The sequence below is a fragment of the Callionymus lyra genome, chromosome 14 (assembly GCF_982586985.1).
Source record: "Callionymus lyra chromosome 14, fCalLyr1.hap1.1, whole genome shotgun sequence".
NCBI classification, from domain to species: Eukaryota; Metazoa; Chordata; class Actinopteri; order Syngnathiformes; family Callionymidae; genus Callionymus; species Callionymus lyra.
In genome coordinates this window covers 15,276,939-15,301,963 of record NC_141831.1, presented here as the reverse complement: position 1 = coordinate 15,301,963, position 25,025 = coordinate 15,276,939, and the positions used below count along the sequence as shown (strand labels likewise).

At 36.4% G+C, this 25,025-nt stretch overlaps 3 protein-coding genes across 8 annotated transcripts in view; 2 read left to right on the top strand and 1 right to left on the bottom strand.

Moving 5' to 3' along the window:
- Positions 1 to 157: 157 nt before the first annotated feature.
- cenpv (centromere protein V) lies at positions 158 to 4,698 on the top strand. 3 transcript variants are annotated; one of them, XM_087806647.1, is made up of 5 exons: positions 158 to 255; positions 2,161 to 2,253; positions 4,089 to 4,158; positions 4,232 to 4,346; positions 4,527 to 4,698. In XM_087806647.1, exons 2-5 carry the CDS (start codon positions 2,162 to 2,164, stop codon positions 4,655 to 4,657), a joined length of 408 nt encoding a protein of 135 aa, XP_087662773.1. In that variant the 5' UTR covers positions 158 to 255; position 2,161; the 3' UTR covers positions 4,658 to 4,698. The 3 variants fall into 3 exon arrangements, with proteins under 3 accessions (XP_087662773.1, XP_087662772.1, XP_087662774.1); XM_087806646.1 differs by lacking the exon at positions 158 to 255 and adding an exon at positions 1,819 to 2,022; XM_087806648.1 differs by lacking the exons at positions 158 to 255; positions 2,161 to 2,253 and adding an exon at positions 2,306 to 2,530.
- A 7-nt stretch (positions 4,699 to 4,705) lies between these two features.
- Positions 4,706 to 11,283, bottom strand: pigl (phosphatidylinositol glycan anchor biosynthesis, class L). The gene is made up of 7 exons (XM_087806645.1): positions 11,033 to 11,283; positions 10,656 to 10,755; positions 8,670 to 8,760; positions 7,536 to 7,603; positions 6,755 to 6,786; positions 5,788 to 5,921; positions 4,706 to 4,843 (listed from the first exon to the last, which is right to left on the bottom strand). The coding sequence occupies exons 1-7, from the start codon at positions 11,271 to 11,273 to the stop codon at positions 4,721 to 4,723; spliced, it is 789 nt and encodes a 262-aa protein (XP_087662771.1). The 5' UTR covers positions 11,274 to 11,283; the 3' UTR covers positions 4,706 to 4,720.
- A 759-nt stretch (positions 11,284 to 12,042) lies between these two features.
- The window catches only part of ncor1 (nuclear receptor corepressor 1), a 36,064-nt gene continuing 23,081 nt past the window's right edge, over positions 12,043 to 25,025 (top strand). For all 4 annotated transcript variants that reach the window (XM_087808314.1, XM_087808316.1, XM_087808315.1 and 1 more), the window contains exons 1-14: positions 12,043 to 12,208; positions 14,449 to 14,629; positions 16,335 to 16,429; positions 16,551 to 16,758; positions 16,826 to 17,008; positions 17,590 to 17,703; positions 18,678 to 18,734; positions 18,806 to 18,858; positions 19,281 to 19,347; positions 20,656 to 20,828; positions 21,396 to 21,486; positions 21,605 to 21,783; positions 21,851 to 21,905; positions 21,983 to 22,084. In XM_087808314.1, the coding sequence (XP_087664440.1) occupies positions 14,519 to 14,629; positions 16,335 to 16,429; positions 16,551 to 16,758; positions 16,826 to 17,008; positions 17,590 to 17,703; positions 18,678 to 18,734; positions 18,806 to 18,858; positions 19,281 to 19,347; positions 20,656 to 20,828; positions 21,396 to 21,486; positions 21,605 to 21,783; positions 21,851 to 21,905; positions 21,983 to 22,084 (1,488 nt within the window). In that variant the 5' untranslated portion in view covers positions 12,043 to 12,208; positions 14,449 to 14,518. The remainder of the gene's footprint in view (positions 12,209 to 14,448; positions 14,630 to 16,334; positions 16,430 to 16,550; positions 16,759 to 16,825; positions 17,009 to 17,589; positions 17,704 to 18,677; positions 18,735 to 18,805; positions 18,859 to 19,280; positions 19,348 to 20,655; positions 20,829 to 21,395; positions 21,487 to 21,604; positions 21,784 to 21,850; positions 21,906 to 21,982; positions 22,085 to 25,025) is intronic.

Below are 25,025 nucleotides of genomic sequence, written 5' to 3'. Positions count from 1 at the left end.
GTTCGCTATATTATTATTTGTCTTTGTTCGCCAGTCATTTTTAAATAATAAAATACCCGTATGGATATTAAAGAAGCGTTATTCCCGCTTTTTTACGTGATAGTCAACATTTCCGCGGAATAATATTTCCAGGGGTGTGCTCTGCCGCAGAATCTTCTGGAACCGCAGCACCAGAACCTTCCCGAAACGATGGGATTGGTTCGTGAGCTTGTTTGTTTGACTTGTGATTGGCTGAGCGCCTTCTGTTTGTTCACAGTAAGTAAACTCGCTTGAAGTCTCTTAGCAACATGACCTGTTTTTTATTCTTATACAACTGGAAATTAGGCACAACGTTTACCGTGTTCACGTTTCCCACTGGAGGAGTGGCCGTAAAAAATAGGAATAGTTATTCAATAACTAGGTCGAATGTAACGTGTTCCTTAATTTCCTTTAAATGAATCAGAAGTGACAAGAAAGGTCGTCAGAACATGCATCAACATGTTCTGACGACTCATCACTGATCACAAAGTGTTTCCTTGTATCATTTTTTTAACTTTAAGGAATAGTCGTGCAACGTTTAATTTCACTTATTTGGAATCGAACAAAAACGTATCTCATATATTATGTCCCAAATAAATCCGATTAAATATATCCAAATAAATATATTAAATATATATATATTTCTGGTGATCATCTCAAATCGACGTTCTCCACCAATTCTTGGGGGACAACCTATTTTTCATTGATATTATTAGGACGTTAGTTCGCCATCAATGAATTTAAAGATTACATTTTATATATTTATATATAACATTTTATATGTTTAGTTATGAAACCACCACAAACGTTTTCAACTTTTCTTTTTATTTGAACAAGAATGATTGTTACATTAACTTTTTTTCATTGTCTTTGGATATTCTTTCTTTATACAGCAACTTTTTTTTAATTAAGCTTTTGTACAACTTATTTACCTCGACATAAAATGTTTTAATCAATTCCTTCAAATATAATAATATAAATAATATAATAGTATTTCACCTACAAACAAAGGAAGCATTTATTTTTTACTTATTTAGAATCGAATGAAAACGTATATTATTTATAATGTCCAAAATAAATCAGATTAAATATATAATTTCTGGTGATCATCTCAAATCATTCTTTGGGGACAACCTATTTTAATTGATATTATTAGGATGTTTGTTCGCCATCAACGAATTTAACGATTACATTTATATATATATATATATATATATAACAAACAAAGGTAGCATTTATTTTTTTACAGCGAAGTATATATCTGTATACAAATACTGAAGTGCTGAAAATAAACACGTGTTTTAGTTAAACATAGAGAGGGAGATAATACAGTGGATTTTTTATATTAAATATCTACCACAGTTTTATTTAGAAATATTATTTGATGAAATTCCCAAGTTAAACAATACCATGGTTATGGTCTACTAGTTCTTATACACTTAATATAAACCTTTTAAACTCTTTTAACCATGATTTTTTCTTTTAATATCTGTTCCAAAATGTGGTGATGCGTTGACTACCTAACTGATACGAGATCTACTTTTTTCTGCTAAATTAGATCCAGGTCGTGACCTCAATTATCTTTTTGTAGGTCGACAAGTGTAAAAGTTCTGACCTAAATCCACCGGCATATGTTTTATTAATGTACTATTCGGGGGTCTTTGATATGACTCTGCTGGGCTGCCTTCCCTATGTTTTAATATATGTATTTGGGTCACACGCCTCCCTCAGCCCTTGTCATATGACACCGAACTCGTGATCTGATGCATCACGGTCTTCATTTCCCAACTCTCGTGTATACGGCTGAACTCTGTTGACCCGGAAGAAATTGTTTGTGCAAGTCATGGTTCTTTGCCCTGCCCACCTGGTTTAATCATCGGGTTGAATGAGAAACAATGCAAGCAGGAACCAGCCTCGATTCTGACCACGAGACGTCTTGAGTGATCGGGTCAGAAGCTCTGAGTGGAGCAAACAAGGCAAAAATCTAAGATAATCAAAGGCAAGGTAGGTTTTTTCGAGGTGGGGTTGGAATTCCTCACGGAAAAGGTTTTTCAATAAACACGTCAAACCCGTTTCTCAAGATTCACCCAAGACTTGAATCAGCATCTGAATGAACTACAGATGTTTTCTTTGTGTTTCTAGGATGGAGCTGGTCAAACACTCGGGCGGGTGTCACTGTGGGGCGGTGAGGTTCGAAGTGTGTGCGTCGGCCGACCTCCACGTCTTCCACTGCAAGTATGACTTCGAATAAAAGTTATTCTCGAATAACATCGAGTCATTCGTCGACTAGGGAAGGAGCCTTGAAACTTTTCCTCAATAGTAAAATAAAAATTTCCTGATAATAATCATAAAGTTTTATCTAGTTAAAGTGACGTTATAGTCATTACTTTTTATTTTTTAAACCCGCCACGTCATATCAGATGTGTTGTTTTTTCAAAATGGTTTCCTCCTTCCGTGAAGCAGATGACTCGAGACACTCCCAGGGCAAAGTGTAGATGTACCAGTTCAACCGGTTAGTACCTCAGCAGAAAGTCCCTAAAGCCTGTATCTGACTCCTTCCCGTACAGAGATATGATCGTCAATGATTCCCCGAAATGACTTACACGATGTTACTATAATTCTTTATGATACGTTTCCTCATTTTTTTTGCCTTAAGTGTCAGATACGGAATATAGTTTTGCCAACTAATAAACATACTTACATCTCATTCAGTTTGCGGCCATTTTGGATCGCATTTTGCATTGAAGTTACTGATATGGTTTGATGTGATCATCTGACATTATTCATTACCTTCATCGGACCGTACAAATGTAGTCTAATAGCACAATTACAGATACTGGAATTCAAAATGTGTGTTAAATCCAGCTAATATAGGGCTGTTGTCCAGTTTTAATGGCAATATCAGGACCAGAGGAGAGAAATCTTTTCAGGCTGTTGCTCCTAAGCTTTGGAACGATCTTCCTCTCTCTTTGCGTTTGATGATCTACTGACTCCTTTAAGAAACATCTTAAGACGTTTTTATTTGTTCAGGCTTTTCCTTGATTTTCTGGAACTCCTGTTGTGTTATCAGTTCTATCTTGATCTTTAAAGTATGTACTTTTTTGAGTATTGTTTTGATTGTTTAAGCGCTTTGTGACTATATTTGCGCTATATAAATAAATATTACTTACTTACTTACTTACTTACAATATTTTCTAATACATCTCACCATAATGCTGAGTCAGCAGTAGCTGTTCTATCACCCCAAGGGTGACATGCTAATATGACTTTAAAGAAAATATTTTTCGGCCAAATAAATACTTTTTAGGACAGTAATAATCAATGCAAAAGTAAGTAATTTATATTTATAGAGCCTTTTTCCAGACCAGGGTCATAAAGCGCTTAAACAATCAATACAATACCCAATAAAAGATATGCTTAAAAGGTCAGGACAACACAGAGACAAACACAGGCGTCCCAGATAATACTTTTTTCTCTTTTTGTGTGGGGCTTGGTATTCATTTTCATGTGGACCAGTACCATTCCCTGGCCCGATGGTTGGGGAGGACTGAGTGTTTCTTTTTCAGGGGTTGACTACACATATGGAAAGTAAACCAGTAACATCATAATATTAAATATGAATTTTTCAACAATAGAATTCAATAATTTCTATATTTAAAGGTTACATTTAAATTAAAAAACAAAACATTTTGGGCAATATTATACCAGCATTTTTATATTTAATTTAAAAGGCCACCATTAAAAAAATATTAAATTTACAAAATGTATGAAATATTGGAAATAGAATGTCAATCATGTGTCAACAAAATAATTCATATGAACACATTTTTTTTTCATTTAAATTATAAAGATTAAAAAAACAATTCAATCTTTCAATATAGTTATTAATATGAAGATGTAAATGTTTTAATTGTATGACAAAAAAAAGGTTGAAAAATATAAACCACATTTCAATTAAATTCAATTGAAATGTTCAATTCAATATTCTGATGGCGTCAGTATAGTTCCATATCAGTAAGAAAGAAGGAAGATATTTTAAAATATCTCTAATAACCTTCTTGTTTCTCTAGTTGCAGTATTTGTACCAAGAAGCAAAACCATCATTTCATAGTTCCCAAAAAGAACTTCACTCTCCTTCAGGTAAAAAAAACATCAAAATAGGGAACTGCAGGACATTTTTAAAATCCCACTTTGTTTCCTCTTTCTCTCCCAGGGCTCAGAACATCTGACCACGTACACGTTCAACACTCGCGCTGCCAAACACACCTTCTGTAGTATCTGTGGCGTCCAGAGTTTCTACACGCCTCGGTCCAACCCGGACGGCTTCGGTACGTCTGTCGACACTCGACACTTGACACCAGTGTTGTGTAAACATATTTCACATCAGGTTGTCAAGCTCTTTTCTTTAGTGTATGTTGTAATAACAACGAGAACGTGTGAAATAGGTTGATTGGAAAATGACTTTATTCTGTATTTTCAAGCCATGATTGACACAAGATTATCTCCAGGTGTCGCCCCTCACTGTCTGGACCCCGGAACTGTTCGCAGTGTCACGGTGGAGAACTTTGGTGGGGACAAGTGGAAAGAGAGCATGGATGCACACAAGACCATCAGAGACATGTCTAAACCAGCAAATTAGAGTTTAGAAAATAAATACAAAAATATATATTTTAATTCACATTCTTTGTTTAATTGTTGGAATTCATTTCAGTTTTCTTGGGTCTCGACTGATGATGTGGAACGTGTTGATGAACATGTATCGTGAGAAGGTGATGTATAAATAACGAAACCACAGGAGTTGACTCTGATGACACAACATGGCCTCCTGCAGAAGAAGACACAAGAAGAATCATGGGATTAGCAGGAGTTCGAAATAGATTGTTTTGATCATCTAACAAAACATGCTACACGCCAGTTATCATGTTCTAGGGATATATGACTAAGACTGAAACTCTAGAACTGGTTTGGGTGCAACCGAGTGCAAACAATGTACAAGTTAGACACCGTGAATTAAAGATTGAATAAAAAGAACACACACAAAATTCACAATTAATTTAATTGTTTTCTCATCCTAGTCTTTAAAAACCATCAAATTCAGATTAAAATACCTCTTTAACTATATGATATCGTAGATAAATTTCCAACAAAAATAGCAAACCTTTTTTTAAATTAAATTAAATTAAAATTAAACAATTTTATTTAGATTCCAAAATCATAACACAATTATATCAAAAGCTTTAAAGTTTCAAAAACACTATAAACCAGAGAATTAACAGCTACACTATTCTTCGTATGAGGTGAATATGAATGATATATAGTTTAAAAAATAGTTTTCCAGTCAAATATCATAAAAAAACCCTCTAAAAACATGAAATAATATCCCGAATTCCTTGTGTATCATCTGTTGAGTGCTCATAAAAAGGTTGCTGCCGCTGCTTGGCAGGGGTCTGCGCTCTCCATGTGCTTTTCTAGTCTGAAATATCGAGTATCATTAAAGGACTAATTCGCTCCACATAGCACGATATCATTTCAAATTCTGGGAAGTCAGCAGGAGAGAAGAGAAGCCTCTCAGGCCATCCAAGAGAACATTCTTTTTTTTTTTTTAAAGCTCCTCTTTGGTAAACATGTGTTGCAATGTCCAGACGGTTAAGGTTAGTGGGGGGAAGTATGACCAGACACAGCAAAGGTCCAATACAAACAGTAATGTCAGAGAGTAGTTCGTGGGCTATTCTAGGACGGAGAATTCAAGGAATGAGAAGCAGGTCTTACTCTGGCCTGTCTGTAGCCGTCGGAGTCCATGACGCAGCAGAGGGAAGAGGGCAGGATCCAGCTGAAGGGAAGGTCCAGCAGGGAGATGTACTTCCTAAGGAGCCCGACAGTTGTCAAGGACAGCAGGCAGCAGTCTGAGAGAGGACAGGCACCAGGAGGCAACTGACATATTAGCAGCACACTTTGATTTAATGTTTTCTTTAGGAGGATCCCCCGACAGGGAAATCCACCAATAAAATAAATCGAAATGTATTATTTTTACGATACTATAATAATACAACTTTTTTTATTTGTATTCAATTTTGGTTTCAGATAATATTTCTAATGTTTCATAGTTATTTTACAGTTTAAATCTCAATAAAGTGGGTATAAAATAAAATAATCAATTGAATATACAATTAACCTGCAACTAATTATGGTGTTTGTACATTTTTGTGTCGCACATAAACATCCATTTGCTAGATGGCAGCAGTCACTCAGTCCTTCCGCAGCCAAAGGAACCATTTAATCCGGCTAGAAGTCGACTGAGGACGAGAGGATACAGTCGACTCAAGCAGCTTTTAAAGCTGACGTTTGGAAATACTTTGGTCTCAGACCAAATGAAAGCAGTTACGACTTTGTCAAGAGTCACGTGGGATGTATATTCTTCAACACCAGAGTCAAGTACTCGACATTACTACAAATATATCTTTGTTCCTACAGTATCACAATATATATCGTACCGTTGCCCCTGTAATGCGACAGCATCATGTAGCCAGATTCTTGCAAATACACATTATTAAACAGGAGACGTTTATTTGCAAAATAACATTTTTATAACCTTTTAACCAGAATAACGGAATAAATAGTTAATTTAACCTTAGAGAAATTAAATACACAACCCACCTATCACACCCAATCAAACTTGTCACAATGTATGTATGTATGTAAAGATGAAAGATGAATGAAAAGTTCAACAAAAAATTACCGTTGGGTACTTGTCCAGTAGATGCTAGATGTCTGTGGAAGACAAAAAAATGCTACCTTATCAATATGTTTGCTTTATTTTACGATACCAGTTTAATATTATAAAGATTTATAAAGTACATACAAATGATTCCTGTCTTCAGCAAATCCATATTTCTTATGTTTTTAACATTTTCTTGGACCGTACAAGTCAAGGGTGTCAAACTCAATAACACAAGGTGCTAAAATCTTTTAACAGCAGAACGAAATGTACATTTTTCATAACTGTAACAGGAAGTATGAGTCGGAATATTTGCTTTTCGTTTGTCCTAATTAATCAAACATCAAAAAATCCTTTTCCTCAAGATTACCTTCTACTGCTTTTGGAAATCTCTGAGTCATTGAAATCCATAATCTCTGTGACTCTTATTTGACATATTTATGGGTCAACACATCAACATGAATCTTTCTTTCTTTCTCTCTACTTTAACCATTTGATGAGCTACATAGAACGACATGGCACAAGATTTTAAAGTTCAAATGTGATAAATAAATGATGATTGGTTCAAAGGGCTTAAAGGATTCTGAGCCGTGCACGGGGCGGAGAGTAATCTCCTCTTTAGACGAGAGCTCACATGTGTTGACAGGAATGACTGAGGCTCTCCCCGTCTCTAATGACCGTCTCATGATGACCGTCTCGTGATGACCCCTCTGCTATGTGGCACACTAACACCGAAAACCCAGTGCAGAAATGCTCTGGTAAAAACATCGCCATCACACAAGTATTTCATCAAGACAGTTACCTGACGGCTTTAAAAATAGCCGTGTGATTAGCGTGTCCGCTCACTCCTCTGCCATCGAAGGTCAGCACCTGGAGCGACAGAACGTCTCACTGTAAACTTGTGAGGCAGCGTGAGAGGAGAGAATATTGCTGTGTCAGACACTTGGCAGACAAGTGTGTCTCATGCAGGCGCAGAAGGAAGTGGAGTTTAAAAAGGAGGTCACTTGGAAAAACAAAGAATTCCTACAAAAGCCTGAAGAATTGCTCATAATGCCAGGTTTCAAAAAGTCCCTTTTGTCACATAGAATAGCATCAATTCATTCATTTTTAATAAGTTAAACCTTGCAAAATGGTTAGGTTACATTCTTTGTAAAGAGATTAGGGTAGTTTAATAACTTTTTTTTTATTTAAATGAGGTTTGTCTTATCTAGAACCTTGTGATTTGTAGTTCAGATTTAAAATTCAATACAAATAAAAGACATTATACCTTTTGGGATTGAATATTAGATAATTTAATTCAATGATTCTTTTTATATTGAAAGTTTGAATGTGTTTTTTTGAATAACACTTTCAATATTTTCAAAATCAATTATTCAATGTTTTTACATGTAGAGTTGGATCTTTGAATTCCAACAATTCAATAATAAATGTTTTAAATCCAAAATATAATAGTTCCACCAGGCAATACCAAAAGAGTACCAAGCTACTAGATCAAACTTTTACCCAAAAATACGATGCACATACAATCATGTGACATCTTGGAGTCACACAAACGTGTAGATCAGTCCTCTTTTGGTCTTGACTGGAGCTAACATTTTTTTATAGAAATAAAAAGCATACAAAATAAAAAATATTGCATTTAGAAAATGTATTTAAATATATAAATGATTGAATTCAAATATATAAAAAAATCCCCCCAAAAAATCACTATACTATTCAATATTCTGGTCAATTAAATACGTTCATACTTGAGAACTGTATGTTTCCCAAGCATAGCAAAACATGTTTTGTCATCACTAAGGTGATTTATTAATTTCAAAAGTCCAATTCTTTGGGTATAAAAACAATCTCCAAAATCAAGCTAAGGGCAGTTTCCTGATCAGACAGGAAATGATGCGAACAAAGCGACAAAAATGCAGCAGTGAGTGGAGCGTACCATGTTTATGGAGTGTGCTTTGATGTGCTCCACAATTATAGAGGAAACGAGGGAAACGTTCCATTCTGCTCTGGGGTCGTCTGGCAGGGACCTGGACGGCAGAACAAAACAGTCCTTCGATGTGAATCAGATTCTCTTTTCACAGTTTAAACATGAAGCAGTGACCAAATATCTTAAGAAACAAACGTAATGGAAGCAGATTACTTCGAAAGCACTTCTTACTGGATAAAACCGGATCTAAATCATAAATGTGTCTTTGTTCATTTGTTTAAAGCTTCTACATTTGTTTACATTTCATTTAGAAATTAGTTTTCTTACATATTTTTTGAGAGATGTTTTTAAGAAGAAATTAAATAACTTTCTTAAAGAATTTAAACAGCCAAATGTATGGTTTTTCCACTGTAACTGGGTTGAAAAGTGCCCTAAAATAACCTTCACATCCCCTTCCTAGCTGTGCACGTGGACTCCTAATTGCTTCCAGGCAACTGTATACAGTGGTTGAACTTTGGCCTACAAGCGGTGTGTGCCAGAGTATGCGTGTCTCACTGCACGCTTGTTTAGTCTCGTCACATAGGAGGACCGCGGCCCCCCTTTACACGTGGCTTTAAATCAAGGCAGCAAAATCTGAACCACCAGAGTAGAGGAAGATTCAAGCCTCATTTTTGTCTTATGCTTTTGAATAGTTATTTGATTAAACAACATGTGAAAAGATGCCTGAAGCCACACTAAAAACTTTAAATATCCCATTAAAAAAAAAAATTAACCCCAACCCTACATTAAAGCTCAATATTCCAGGTATTCTCAGAGTCAAAGTGACCCGAAGGCCGAAACAAATACATTTCTTTTATCCCTTGTGTTAGCTCAGGGTCAAGGTGTACAACCTCCACCACTGCATATGTATTTCTGAAAGCCAGGAACGTCGTCCACCTTGACCCAGAGACAACACAAGGAATACAAAAAACACATTTGTTCTCGGGCCTCTGGGTCACCTTGACCATGAGATAACACAAGGGTTAAAAAGAGTTCCCACTTTTTTTCCTTTTTTTTTTTACATCGCAAAGTCCTGTTGATAAACCTGGTTTTAATCTAACACAATCAGAACCAGAAATATATATAAATATAAATACTATTAAATTAAATTTGAGAAATAAAACACCATAAAATAAAATAAAATGAGATTAACAAAATAAAATACCAAGTGTCCGATAAACTAAAATGAGCTAAAGTGAAACGTTGAGGTGCTAATTTGTCAATATTTTGCATTGAACACTGAATAACAATGAATTGGTCTTGCTATATTTGGTTAATTAAAAAGGTTCAAGGTGCAAATGAATGACATATCAAGAGAACACTGACTGACCTAAATTCAGACATCTGTGTGGGCCAGAGAGAAAACACAGCACATGTCCAGACAGATCAAAGGGCAAAGTTCTTAGTAAATCGGTTTAAAAAAAAAGTTGTTGGAACTGAAATTTTTTGTGTGTGCGTCACATGAGCACATACTGATAATATTAAAGTGAGGCAACATCTCCACTCACTTTGGCATTTTTGTAGCCTGGAGATTTTAAGAAGACAAAAACATTTCCAGAGAACCTCAAAGGTGGTTTCACACACACACACACAAACATATATATATATATATTTTTTCATATCCTTTTGCTCCTTAACAAGACTTGTTGCCGATAGTCCAGCTGCATCCCAATATCATAGGGTATTGACGACAAAAAGCTTGTGTGTTTTAACATCAATATACTGCATGTGACTGCATCTATCTATCTATCTATGATGTTAAAAAAACAACATTCAACAGGTGTAAAAAGAATGTTCAATGCAAATTGTTTTCCGTCTATGCATGTCCTGTGATCGTTTTTCTTCTTCTTTATTGCTTGGAAAGAATTAATATTTGCTGAATGGAGGTATTAATTGTGTTAAAACAAAAGGAGGATCATAGATTATAGACCTTATGTGGGTAGAAGTGTTGCTTACTTGTCATTTAAAACGGTGACTCTTGAGGCAGGTATCCCCAAAACAGCACAGCTGTTGAAAAGTTCTTGTCTTCTCTGGGTCCCCTGATCATAGAAGTTTCCTATGTTGTTGACATTGAAAAAAAAAATATATATATATAACACAAAGACTTCATAGTGATATTAATACAATGCAGACATTGCACAAAATGGATTTATAGCTAAAATTAAATGTACTTTAAAATAAATGTATTATAAAGTGGTCTTTTGAGAGAAACAAATGTATATTTGTTCATTTGCTGAAATCATGTTAAAGTACACGATGGTAGCAATTTTACTAGCATGACTTGTTAATGACAAGTATTTCGGTTTTTTTATGTAAGAAAAGTTGACATTTACCCTCAGATAAGCAGAGCAAGTGGACACAATGTTGAGCTCGTCGTAGCTCAATGATCGCTGGCGCAAAGAACATACATTCATCGTCAGGATGTGCAGTTATTATCATGGCGCGGACTTTAATTTCACCGCTTGATAAAAGTTGTTGTAACGTGCCAACAAAACTTTGTCGACCTCGATGATAAATCCATCTTAAAATTACAAAACAAAAAAATGTAAAAAGAGCAACCAGGAAAAGCCACATTATTGTTGTCCTGTTCTCTAAATCCTCCGTGTCACAGTCATATTGGTTCCACATTCCAAGGATGCCGCCTGGAGGACGCACTGCATTTAAACACCCAATAAAATTAATATTTAATGCATAATATTTAATCGCACGGTTGGTTCGTCTATTTTATGTTCGTAAATGTTGTCACGAAGACCAAGTGGTGATTAAACTCTTATTTTACTAATAATAATGATAATAAAAATCTAAAGGGCAGAAATTGTTAAAGTTTAAAAAGCCAAAGGCTCAGATAATATAAAAAGCATCTGCGTGGAGGGACTTTGTGGAGCCACAAAAAAGTTTATATATACATCTATAAGTAAAAAGAGGTAAGATCCTTATTAAACAAAAAAAGGTATTACGATTCTCATTTTAAATGTTTTTTTAAATTTGACTTGTTTTTTTTTTTATTTCTTGTGTCAGTGCAAGTCATTTCATATTTCAAACATGTTCAAAAAATAAAATCCATTCAAGAGAACATAATGAAAAAAAATGTAATACCAAAGTATTTGCATTAAAAATAATACAAAACGTAAAAAAAACAACATTGTCGAGTCTTAAGGGGAAGACTTTACTGTTACACGTTAGTGTCCTTGCAGGTATATAAAAGTCGCCACGCAGATAACCCTCTGTTTTAGATAAACTGTTATGGAAGTGTATTTTAATACATTAAATAGATAATATGAGGTATATAAATTATTGAATGAGGTCAAATTCCGTCTAATATCATATATAGTTCTAATTTTATTTTTTACCCTGCCATGACATCGAGCGACAAATGCGGCGCAGCCATCAGTGTGTGCATAGTCGTCCACAGCCCGTTACCCGCGGATTTCTACTCAACAATTGCCCGATTTTTCCCCCGGCTTGGGATACTATTCTCCCCTCCTTTATCCCTGTGTTCTGCTCATGCGGTAAGAACCATTCGCTCATACGCAGTATCTCACGCTATGAGGAATTATACGCAGTTTAAAGCACTGGGTCTACGCTTTAAATCTGTCTGCCTTGCAAGATGGCGACGTGGTTGAGAAGGTGAAATGCAGGCTAAGTTAGCCTGTTAGCTACAACAACATCCACAACAGTTTAGACAAGTTTTGAACAGCGTCGTGTCGTCGTGGCTGCTTTTTTCGAGTCAAGTTCATTAGTTCGAGTCGTTCTGACAGCATTTCCGGAGTGGCTGTGTGTCGTGGAAGTGGACCCATCCCCCCAAGATATGATACAAATCCTGCAGTCTTGTGTTATTGGACAACAATAACAACAAAAAAACAGCAGCGTGATGCTAACCTACTGTTTCCAGTTATGCTGTGAGAGCTTTAACTGTAAATGACTTCATGAATCTTCTAACCATTAGATGGAGGATTTTCAAGAATGTTTTGTTAGATTTCAACTTGAACGTAGAAGTGATGAAAGCCAAGTACAGCATTGTTTGCAGCGCAATACGACATCCTGTTACAGAATAGTTGGTTTGATAGAGAAAACCAAACCTTGTTTATGTATTTAATCTCATGCTTTTTTACAAAGAGGTTGCTTCTGCAGTGGGACCATGTTATTATATAACTATTGCATTTCGCCATCGCCCAAACATATTGGTTTCCATTAAATATTTAGTTTTTTTTAGTTTTACCTTTATTGTATATTATATTACACACTTAAACCAACCTTACTGTTACTGCCTGTGTATGTATGACTACCTTCTTTGTTGTAAGTAAGTAATTTTTATTTATATAGCGCTTTTCCAGACCAGGGTCACAAAGCGCTTAAACAATATTCAATAAAGTATATACTTTAAAGGTCAAGATAGAACTGAGAACACAACAGGAGTTCCAGAAAATCAAGGAAAAGCCTGAACAAATAAAAACGTCTTAAGATGTTTCTTGTACAATCTAACTTGACTGCTTCTTTTTTTTTTTTAAGTAAAAGGAAGAGAGTCCAGCACTCGTATGTTATACTGTATATTTCTATTTTTTAGGAACACTGAATCATAACAGCAATGATTCAACACGGTCAACTCCTGTAACTGGTTGATTTTATAGTTTAATATCAAGTGACATAAAATTAAAATTATGTTGACCCTCATGTTGACTAAGGGTTGGGATTCTTTTCAGAGAACTCAATTACTTTTGGACGTTATTGGCTAGAATGTATGCCTTATTTTAATGCAGCGTCTGCCGCTCAGTTGTCGTCGTCTTCATTGTCGTCCAAAGAAACACTTTAAAACATCAAATTACCTCCATTCTGCTCGTCTGTAACATCCCTTTTGACAAGAGGAATCAAAAGAAGAAAAAAATGGAACACGTCTAGCACAGGCTTAAAGGCTAACATACTACACAGATGCAATACACTCCAGGTAAATATTGTGAGAGCCCCCAGTGTAGACAGTAGACGGGAAGCTCTCGCAATATGTACCTGGAGTGAAACAAGAATTTAAAAATTTCACTTTAATTTCTGGAACATTCTATTAACGCAAAAAAATAAGTCCATTTTACCTTTTGCAGTTCATTCATCAACATTCAAGCACATATCAAACACTTGGATTGGATATATCCGCTGCTTTATTAACGCTGAAGGTTGTCCTTGGTGAAAGAACTTGATCTTTCAGGACGTTTGTGTACAGCAGGGGTGTCGAACTCCTATATGATCCAAGGGCTGGAATCTTTTAGAAGACTTGGTAGCGGGTCTAACAATGTATATTTACCAAAAGAAAGTATGAGCCTTATTGTCATATTAGAGGCTGAATCTATCCTTATTTTCTCTGTGTTTCTCCTACATATAACATATTAAAATCCTTTCTTTGAACATCAGTTTTACATTATAATTCTCTGAATAGGTATTGGCATTGATAATATCTGTTTCTCAGTATGTTTGGCCAGATTTGACGCCAAGGTCTTGCGTTTCACAAAGTGATGTAGAGGATCATTCGTAGGCCTAAATGGATTTCTGAAAAAGTTGAGGAAGAAGTGTAGTAGCATGTGGGCTAAATGCTTCAGTACTATTGCATGGTCGGTAGTAAACAGAAGTTCTGGCGCCACCAGAAGTTTCCTATTTGAGATTCATGAAAACAACTGACCAGGTGCTAGATAAAATGGTTTCTGAAAAGCTAAATACAAGATCCAATTTTTGCATGGATAACAATTGCATGTTTTTTTTCCAACAGGGGGTTGTGAGACCAAACATGGTGTAGCAGTTACTTTCTCTGGTCCTTGAAAAGCTTGGACTCAGCCAGGATGTCGAGTAGCTCTGGCTACCCCCCCAGTCAGGGGAGCTTTAGTAGCGAACAGAGCCGATTCCCATCCCATTCTGTCCAGTACTCCTTCGGCAACGCACGCCATCAGCAGGTACAGTCTTTTATCACTTTTAATAGTTACGTTTTCTACCTTTTGAATATCATAAACCCCAGATAGGGTTTGAGATAGTTTTTCTTGCTGGTTGTTTAACTTCCTGATAATAGCATCGGAAAAATGTCAAACATGCACCCTTGAATGGATTTGACTGAAATGTCCCCCCAAAAAAGGTTTATTTTTATGACTGATATATTTGGGTTATTTTCCTCATGTCTCCTATGTAGACATTTTACTTTTATACAAGAAGGTTTACTATTAAAGATGCAATATTATTAATTTGAGTAGAAGAACAGAAATTTGCAAATAATTTCAGCGGCGTTTGAATTTTTAGGGTCTTTGTGGAGAATTATACTTTGTTTCTTTTAATACAATGTTTTAATAGAATGTAATGTAATTATTCCATTACACTTTATGTGAGAATACACTTCATTAAACGGTTTATAGAAATGTTTGTGTTAGTGTTGTGTTTATCCTATTATTGTGGTTGATTTATTGATAAAGCTTTAGCTTCTCATTGAAACCAAAAAGATGGAACGTTGCCAGTGACCATTGGGTTTGGCATAACTTCAATCCTAAGACTCTAATTCGGCTCAATCAATTTCATCGCTTCACTCTATGAGTTGAATAGTTTGTAGTCAAACATTACCCACAACATGGTTTTTAATTGTGTTCTTATTCAAACAAACTCTCAAGGGCACCCTCTTTTATTGTTTCTCACCCGCTTCCCTGAAAAAACGATTCTTCGAATTGTAGTTGCACAGAAAATTGTCCACAGGGCATCTGGTTTCTTTGCTTACGTCAGGAGCAAAAATGTTTCCTGTAACTCCATGTGCCTGCCTGGGTTCATTGGAGGGGCAATCTTTGCTGATAAACCTTATTTACTAAATGATAAAGCACCTATAAATGTATTAAATCCCCGAAAAAGTGTTAATCAGCAATCCTGGAAACGATCTTTGTCTGTGTATCTCGGATACTATGAAGACATGTAGATAATTGGATTGTATTCAGCCTCTTTGCTTCTGCCATAAAATGTTCGTCACTTGAAAGTCACTCATTTTCCTTGGATTTATTTATTTATCTTGGAAAGAAAATGGATGCAAATTTCCAAAATGTGAAACCATTGACAAATGTCTGCTCACACAGTAGCTTCTCTATCTCGTCTATACAAAAAAGGTATTGCACAAAAACATCCTGTGGTTAAAAATTAAACCTTGAATGCATGTAGCAAATAACAAGGATCTGGCAAATACATTTCCTCCTGAAGCCAAATTATATACTGTGTGTGTTAAAATGTGTTGTCAAGCCAACAGAATGAAGGAACAAAAACTTAAAAACAAAAAGTACAAAAAAGGAACATTGCTATCGTTATTGTAAAAGAAAATTCATAAAATTTTAAGGTTTTATTATGCCATATAATAATTGAATCTAAATTATATATTACATTTTTTACTTGCCCATTAAAAGGCTAAATAAAAGGTAGAAAAGAGGATAAATTAACAAGTTAAATGTGGACTTAAGCTAGTAATAAAACTGCTGGATAACCATCGGAATCATTTCTACATGTTCGGTTTCATAGTATTATATTGACCTCATGTGGGCCAGCTGGAGTCGAGCGTTTGGCCCCTGAGCCGCACTTTGCCCAGGTCTGAAAGAACCAAATCTCGCATCATGTTTTTTTTTATGCCTTTTTTTTCTGTAGGATTTCTCAGTCCCAGACTACAGGAATCACATGCAGGATCCACAGGGCAGGAGAAGACCATCCTTACTGTCCGAGTTTCACCCTGGAACAGAAAGGTAGAAACATGACCTAAATTGAAGGATGACATATTTTATAGACTGAAGTGGAGCTTAAACACAACATTGTATTTGGTTTGAAAATCGCTTCTTGTATTGTTGATGTTTACGTCTCTTTAAGGCCACCGGAGAGACGCCATGGCTACGATCAGCAGTTTCACTCGGTCACATCGTTGGCAGAACATGAGGCCATGGAAGCCAAACGTCCACGAATAGAGACCATTGCCGAGTCTCACATCAGCCGGACACCAGCGACAGGCGGAGGAATCATTATGCCCATACCCCATTCAGTACAGGACAGCCTCAGAGCTTCTGTAGAGGGGAAGAAGGTAGGGTTACAGGTTGTGAATTAGGAGCGAAGGGCCATCATTGTTATTGTCTTTGTCTTTGTTCCAGGAGTCTCAATACACGGTGAAAGTGGAATGCACGTCTCCAGGAGGGCATGCTCTCCATTTGATGGATGATCAGGATAATTCACCTTCTAAGTTATCGAAAGAAGAGCTGATCCAGAGCATGGACCGGGTGGACCGGGAGATCGCTAAAGTGGAGCAACAGATATTTAAGCTAAAGAAAAAACAGGTCCGAACTTTCCCTCCTTCTTTATCTGGACTTAACAAGATAATATATTACTTACTATATAAAAAAAATTGTCCGAGGGGGGGAAAAAAGAAAAGATAAAAATGTCAACGTCTCAGCAAATGGATTAAAAATGTTTTGAATTTGGTTTTTGATGAGATCTGCCAATTCATGTTGAACTAACTTTGTTTTAGTTTGGGGAATTTAAATTTAATTTGTTGCTCCATTACATTGTTGGAATTCATTCAAAAGGTGAAGCTGGGATTTACTCCAAGCATTTCAGGAACTCCTTATCTCGTCCACACAAAGTGATGGTGTACATAACCCTTTGTCTTGCAAATATTTACAAACCAAACGGTTGCGGGTTCAACGCTGCTGAGTCGTCAGCACCAGAATGGCATAGGGTGGCAAATACCTCTCCCTGCGTTCAGCAGAGCGCGTAGAAAATAATTGGATCAAGTGCCTTCCTAAAGTTTAAAAACGTTTGGTGGTTGAGTTTCACACTGATAAAAGAAGAATGCGTTTGCTTTGGAAACATGTCAATTGTGTCATTGGCCGTAACCATCTGTCATGGTGTTTCTTAGCAACAACTTGAGGTAGAGGCAGCGAAGCCAGTGGAGCCAGAAAAGCCTGTGACGCCTCCCCCAGTGGAACACAAGCACCGCAGCATAGTCCAAATCATCTATGACGAGAACCGGGTGAGTCTTCTGCTGCAAGCATCGAGACGCGTCCTCTTGCATTCGAGCGATTCCCTTTCTCAGCTCGACTTGAGCGAGTTAGCTTGTTATCATTCGGCCAAACTCTGACACGGCATCAGATGGAGCCATATTCACAGAACCCTCACTCTGTCATCAACAAATACCAACTGCTCTTTTGTATTTCAAAGCTTCAATGCAGCATTTTTAAAACACATTATTAACAGATTCTGAAGATTGTTTTTCTTATCCAATCTTTCATTTTATTGGGTAAATGGCGTCCTCTTAATATCGTATTGTCTCGACGTTCATGTAACGTGACACGGAGACGCCAGACTCATTTGTTTGTTGTAGGAGTAGAACAAAAGGGGAGTGTCTGTGTGTATGCATTCATGGAGGCAACTAGAGGTCAGCTCTGTCAGACTATATTATGGCTGCAGGGAAATGAATTCCCTCTCTCTTCACAGAACATGGACAAATTATCCAAATTGAGATTTTGCCTTTTGCCTTCTCCAGGATATTATTTTCAGAAATACATTTTTAATCCATATTTTTTTGTTGTTTTAACCTATACTTAAGAAAATTAACCACCAACTCTGTGAAGCATTAGTCTCTTTGAGAAAATCAGATGTGTTTGCTCAAGTTAAATATATTCTGTTGAATAACTAAACTTCTTACATGATCAAATTAAAGGCGATATTAATTTTAATTTTTTTTGATTATCATTTCAAATTTGATTTTAGCCTTCTGATCGTGTTATATGTCCTTAATCCAAATGCAATTACAGAACATTATTAACATGAAATCAGTTCCAAGTGAGGCATTTCTAACTAATCCTCCGAATTGTATCACAACTTTTTACATTTTTTGTGTACAAACTTTTTATCTCATGACTTCTGACAATTGTACATTAATACTATTGTTTGGCTGTAAAAACCTTATGGGGTGATGATCTTTTTGTTGTCTCATTTAAACAGAAAAAAGCGGAAGAAGCGCATAAAGTCCTGGAAGGTCTCGGTCCAAGAGTAGAGCTGGTATGTTTTCTTTTTTCTTTTTGTTCTTGTGTCAATTAAATATTAATTTGTTCTTCTTACTTCACCCGTAGCCTCTGTATAATCAACCGTCAGACACCAAGGTGTACCATGACAACATTAAAACGTGAGTATTTGGTGCAAGATATTTTGGCTTGGAATAGTTGAGCTCAAGTTGATCAGGCCCTGTTGATGGTTCCGTTTATTGGATTCCTTTTATTCTGGTACAAAAAGTAACTTAGACTCTGGTTTTGTCTTTATCAATATAGTCAATGAGGGAGGGTTTCTATGAACGTTTGGTCTAAAAATAGTCTTTTGTTACTGCTTTGTGTTGACGTAAAGTTCCTTGTGCCAGCTGCCGGCTGTCGCGGTTCCACTTCCAAAGAGAAAGAGATGGATATTCTCTTACACACAGTTTTCATATACATATATTGTTGGTGGTAAATCTGTTAAATAATGAGGCCGTTAGAAATTGAACAACTATTTCAAATACGCCAATAAAAGGATTATGGACATGATAATATCTCACACTGTATTCTCTTCTTTCAGTAACCAAGTAATGAGGAAGAAGTTAATTTTGTTTTTCAAGAGGAGGAACCATGCACGCAAACAAAGAGTAAGTTTTATCTATTTTTTAACAACAACTTTGTGATACGCCATGTAGAACATTTTGCATCTGAGCAGTGTTTTGAATACGTTTGAGTCCACTAATGGTTATGTGTATAAATTGTACCAATCGTTTGACCTCTTTAAGTGTCTTTGACATCTGCATTAACCCAAAGCCAGAGGGTTGAAGTTGGCTTCACCAGTTTTATTGGCAGAGAGTTTAGCCCCTGTGATGTCAATGCTAATTGTGCTTGGTTTACTCTCTTATTTGTACTCCTCTAATGTTGCTTTGAGTTTCTCCAGCAAGTGCATTTGGATGTTACAGGCATCCTGTCCATCCATCAACTACCAGAAATATATTCAGTTGGAATGAATCCTATCACCATTACTCAGCTTTGGAATCTGAAAAAACAATGTTTATTTAGAAATAATTTGATTTGAAAAATAAGCCTATATAAAGCCCCTCATTTTTACGAATCTGCTATTAACCTATTGATTGTTAACAGTACCAGGGGTGTTAATGTAAAAAGTACTGGATCAATTCCAAACCACCCTGGATAGTTTGCTGTAGCTCCAGCCACTGGTATTGAAGTATTTTGAAGAATGAATTCCACGTTAAATTTCTCCAATCTTTTGACCTATAAAGGTATATATATTAATCAATTTTCTTCTTATAAATGTTATGTTGAAAAATTAAAGTGGTTGTGGTTGTCATTTCTTGTCACATCTTTAATATGACTTAATATCTTTTAAGATGACAGTCATCCTCTGAACACTGTCATCAGTGAGCAGAGAAGCAGAATGAGTGCACGAATGCTCCTACCCAGGTGCAAAACAAATAGACTCAGGGACTCATTCATCCCTCGGGCTATTAAATTGTACAATTCTGAGTTCGGGGGCAGGAGTGGAGTGAGAGTATCTGGATGTTCTGTTCTATGTTAGTCTTTGTATCCTTTGTCTTTGTTGTTTTTCTTTGACCTATGTTCTTTGTCTTTACCTTTAGACTTAGATTGTTTCATCTTGTTCTTCCTCTTTGTGTTCTTCTTCTTATTTTATTTTTTATGTATTTTTTTTTTTATTGTTTATGAAAAATTGCTTGCTATTGGTAAAAAACAATTTCCCAAAGGAGACCTCCTGAGGGATCAATAAAGTTTTACCTTACCTTACCTTAAGAGGAAATACACAATTGGCATGAACAAGCTGCTGTTGTCATATTGTTCAACAACAACTCAAGGAAGACTTGAAATGTTAATATAAATCTTGTGTCATACATGTATATTGTTTTATTTCGAGAGTTGTAACCATACTGTTGACACAGGAACAGAAGATTTGCCAGCGCTATGACCAACTGATGGAAGCTTGGGAGAAGAAGGTCGAGCGCCTGGAGAACAACCCCAAGCGTAAAGCCAAAGAGACCAGAACAAGGGAGTACTATGAAAGGCAATTCCCTGAAATCCGCAAACAGAGGGAACAACAGGAACGCTTTCAGAGGTAGACGGTCTTCCATAAAGTATCACTGAGCAAACCTGTTTTCTTGCAAAGGCTTTGTTGGTGCTGGTTTAAAAAAAAGAAATTTCAGTTAAAGCTGTGATTTATTTGAGACAAAAATAATTATCTCACAGATGTATGTAAGAACTTTACTCAAATTTATCGGAAGATTATTAAAAGCTTTGTCAGTTTATACACAAGTCCAATAACCAGTAGTAACCTGTGGGGAAAAAACTTTTTATGGGGATTTGTCACAGATGCACAAGAAAGTCTTGTGAAGCACTGCAACCCTTCAATTACAGTAAACTAAATGCATGTATAAACTATTAGTAAAAAAAAAAGTTGTTGTTTTTAAGAGAGGTTGGCCTTTCATTATTGGTCCCGAACATGAACATCATGTGAGTGTGGTCCAAAAGGTCAGATCTGGTCTCAGCGAATTAGAATCCAGGATATTACATTAGGCTTTATCCAAGACATCTTTTTGTAGCTTTGCATCGCCTGCTAACATTAATTACCTGAACTAACAGTACAATCTTTTAACATCCATAACATGTTATGTCTGTGTCTTAGGGTCGGACAGAGAGGAACTGGTCTCTCTGCAACTATTGCAAGGAGCGAGCATGAGATTTCTGAAATCATCGATGGCCTGTCTGAGCAGGAGGTTGGTGTCCAATATGTCCTCCTACCTTTAATATCATTCAGATTTACTAAAAAATCCATGTATGTTACCTTTTTGCTTGCATTAACTCTCTCTTTTTTTTCTTTTTTTAAATGCACAGAACAACGAGAAGCAAATGCGACAGCTGTCCGTCATCCCTCCAATGATGTACGACTCCGAGCAAAGGAGAGTGAAGTTCATCAACATGAACGGCTTGATGGACGATTCAATGAAGGTGTACAAGTCCCGGCAGTTCATGAACGTCTGGACTGAACACGAAAAGGAAATCTTTAAAGAAAAGTAAGTGTGTTCTGCATCAAAAAGTCATCTCCCGAACAAATTCAATAACCTGGACATGTGCTTCCAGGTTTGTCCAACACCCCAAAAACTTTGGCCTGATTGCCTCTTACCTGGAGCGAAAGGTAATGAGCTTTTCTCTATTTTCTAACTTCATGAAGACATGATTATTGATGTGGACTACTCCATCGTCCTGTTTCAGTGTGTTTCCGACTGTGTCTTGTACTACTACTTGACCAAAAAGAACCACAACTACAAGACACTAGTCAGGAGGAACTATGGAAGACGAAGAGGAAGAAACCAGGTAACTTTAACACTCAAGTATAATCCAGCTGGACTTGATCAGACCATGTTTGTTCTGTCTTCACAAACCAATGGATACATCTTTGATGTTCAGATCCAAGTCTACGGTTATAGACTTCTCAGGAGGCCTGTCCACATTTAGGATTTTAGGATGATTCTCATATTTGCACAATGTGATTCTTGTTGTTGCTCTCATCTGGTCAAAACAATCTATGATATGGAATTCTATATGTGAAGTTCAGCTTAGTGCTACATAAACCCTGAGTAAAGTGCAGACGGAGGAGTTGTGGGCTGTGACCGGGTCATTATTCTGTGAAATGGAGTGTGAGATTGATGTTACATCCGTGTGAAAGAACTTGACCTTTTTTTGAACTTTAATCTGCACTACTTACATGTTTTACTATTTATTTATTTGTATTAATTCGATCAACACGATTCGATACATTTTTCTTTTTTATTTGAAATATTTTTGCTAGCAATTAACTCAAAACTACAGTAGATGGCAGATGAATTTCACTCTATTTACAAATTTGATTGATGCACTAATAATTTTGTTGTGGCATTTCACCTTTTTAGCAGATATTTATGTTTGTTGGTTTTCCAAACCAGTGTGTTATTATTGTTAGGGGTGTGTGTAAGCAAGGATCTGGCAATACGATTACAGTCCGGCTCAATGATGCCATTTTTTTTAATTTTTCAAATTAAATCATTAATTTATTTCTTATGATACTGTAGGAATAAGGATATATTTGTATTGTTGCCTGAGTACTTGACTCTGGCGTTGCAGTATGATTTTTTTTTTAACCAAAATGTGCCCAATCATAATATTAAAGCTGCTTGAGTCGACTGTATCCTCTTGTCCTCAGTCATCGCCTGGTCCTTTAGCAGGGGACGTGATCATTGCTGCCATCTAGTGGCTGTTTATTACAACCTAAAAATGTTGATTGTAAATAGATAAATAAATGTATACACAATTTTTTTTAAAATGTAAAACCGTAAAAGAAATATGATAACAAAAAAATTAAAAATGATCTGAAGCCAAACAAAAAGAATGATACTTAAGTAAATTGATTGTTTGTTTTTTTCCCTTACACTCCTAATTGTGCTAAACACAGGAGGGATCCACCATCAGTGATATTCACTTTAATCTAAGTAAACAGGGGTTTTTACTGAGGAACATGTTTGCTCTGAAGTCGAACAGATTTGTGGAAGAAGATTCTAAGACTGATGCTGTGACATGACAAGCGTAGTCAGAGGATGACTAGGCAACAGTAAAAGCAGTGGAATGTAAGGCAGGACCAAAACATTCCTCATTTAACATCCGCTGAGTAACTCTCTTTATGAAATTCCCGGTTTATTTTATTTTAGGGAAAAAAAGCCCCCCCCCCCTCTCTTTTGAATCAGCTGAGTTGGTTCAGTCCACTCATCGGACGAAGCCAAAAAACTCCCTGTGCTGCTGTGAGTGCCAATCAAAGAGGAGTGCTCGACAGGGATTACCTTGTGTGACCCTGCATAGATTAGTGCGTGCATGTGAGATGGACAATTCTTTGGGCAGCTTAAGCAGCCCGATGACACGCTTTCCCGGAATATGTACAGCAGTACGGTGGGCCGGCAGCCCTTCTAAGGAGCTCTGCAATGGTGCTTTCCTGCCCCCGTCCTACTATCACTGCCCCAGCTATGGAGGCGCCGGAGAGTACGCTCGGCTTTGCACTATCAGTTAGCTGTGACTTGTAGTGGAAAAATGTTTGTTTGACCAGCAAATGAGCTTGCAGGTTAGTTTTTTTTAACTTCTTATTCTTTTATATTTCAGTAAATGTGTAGGATCTGTGAGGTTTGTTGTTGCTGGTAAAGGGCAATGTTTCTTCACTGTGTTGCAACACCTGTTTTTTGCATTCATAAATATCCCATAAATAAAAGACAGAAGGTGGTTGATCAATTCTATATTGGTATTGGATGTAAAATGGTGCTGTGAGAGCAAAGACGAATAGCTCTGTTTGCCTTCTTCAATTTGTGAGTTACTATGTTCGTTGGCTGACTAGGACTCTGAAAAGACAACACAGGGGTTTTCCTCTGCAGGTTACTAGACGCTGACGCTTAAAATGCTTGTTGACAAAAGTAAACAACAATACCATAGGAATAAGATGATTCCTGTTCAACTTGCAACTTTGAACTGAAATATTTATTGATTATAGGCGGTTGTCATGCAAGACAAATTGCTTGGATTTGCTCCTTTTATTGCAAATTATTTTGTGGCACACTTCATGTTGTGTATGATGTCTTGCCAACATGTGGACTACATGGCTAATTTGGTCCGCTAGCTCTCTTCAATAGCCTGCACAGAACAAAAACAAATAGCAACATACCCAGCAGCCATCTTTGTTTTTTTGACTGTTTCCAAGGAAATGTTCAATCAATTAATCACCCTGGTGCTTAATATCCGGATTAAATGTGAAATCAAGTAATGTGACAATTTCAATCACATTTGATCTTTAATATTATTTTGTCCCCTCCTTTGCATTTGTATGACTAACATTTAAGCTGAATTGTCTTCATAGCATCTTTGTTACAAACTTTAGAAACTTCCAATAATCTTTCCAGACACTGAGATGATGAAAAAGGGACGTTATGAAAGTTGAAGTGAATAATAATTGGAAGTTCCCTTTATTTAACAACAAACGATACTGTATGTCCCGTCAAATGCTTATTTTCTGTAAATGTACACAATATTTTAATTGGTTAAATACTGAAAAAGCAGGATCGCAGTAGAGAATCTGTGATGAATCAAAATGAATGCTTTCTTCTTAATTTTCTGGAAGATACTCCATTGACTGCATCAAAAGCATCTTTGACTTGTTGTTGACAAATGCAGGCACTGGCAAGTAAGAGAATCTGCAGGGTCTTTGCTGATTCAACACGGTTTTATTTGTCTATATGAGAATTCA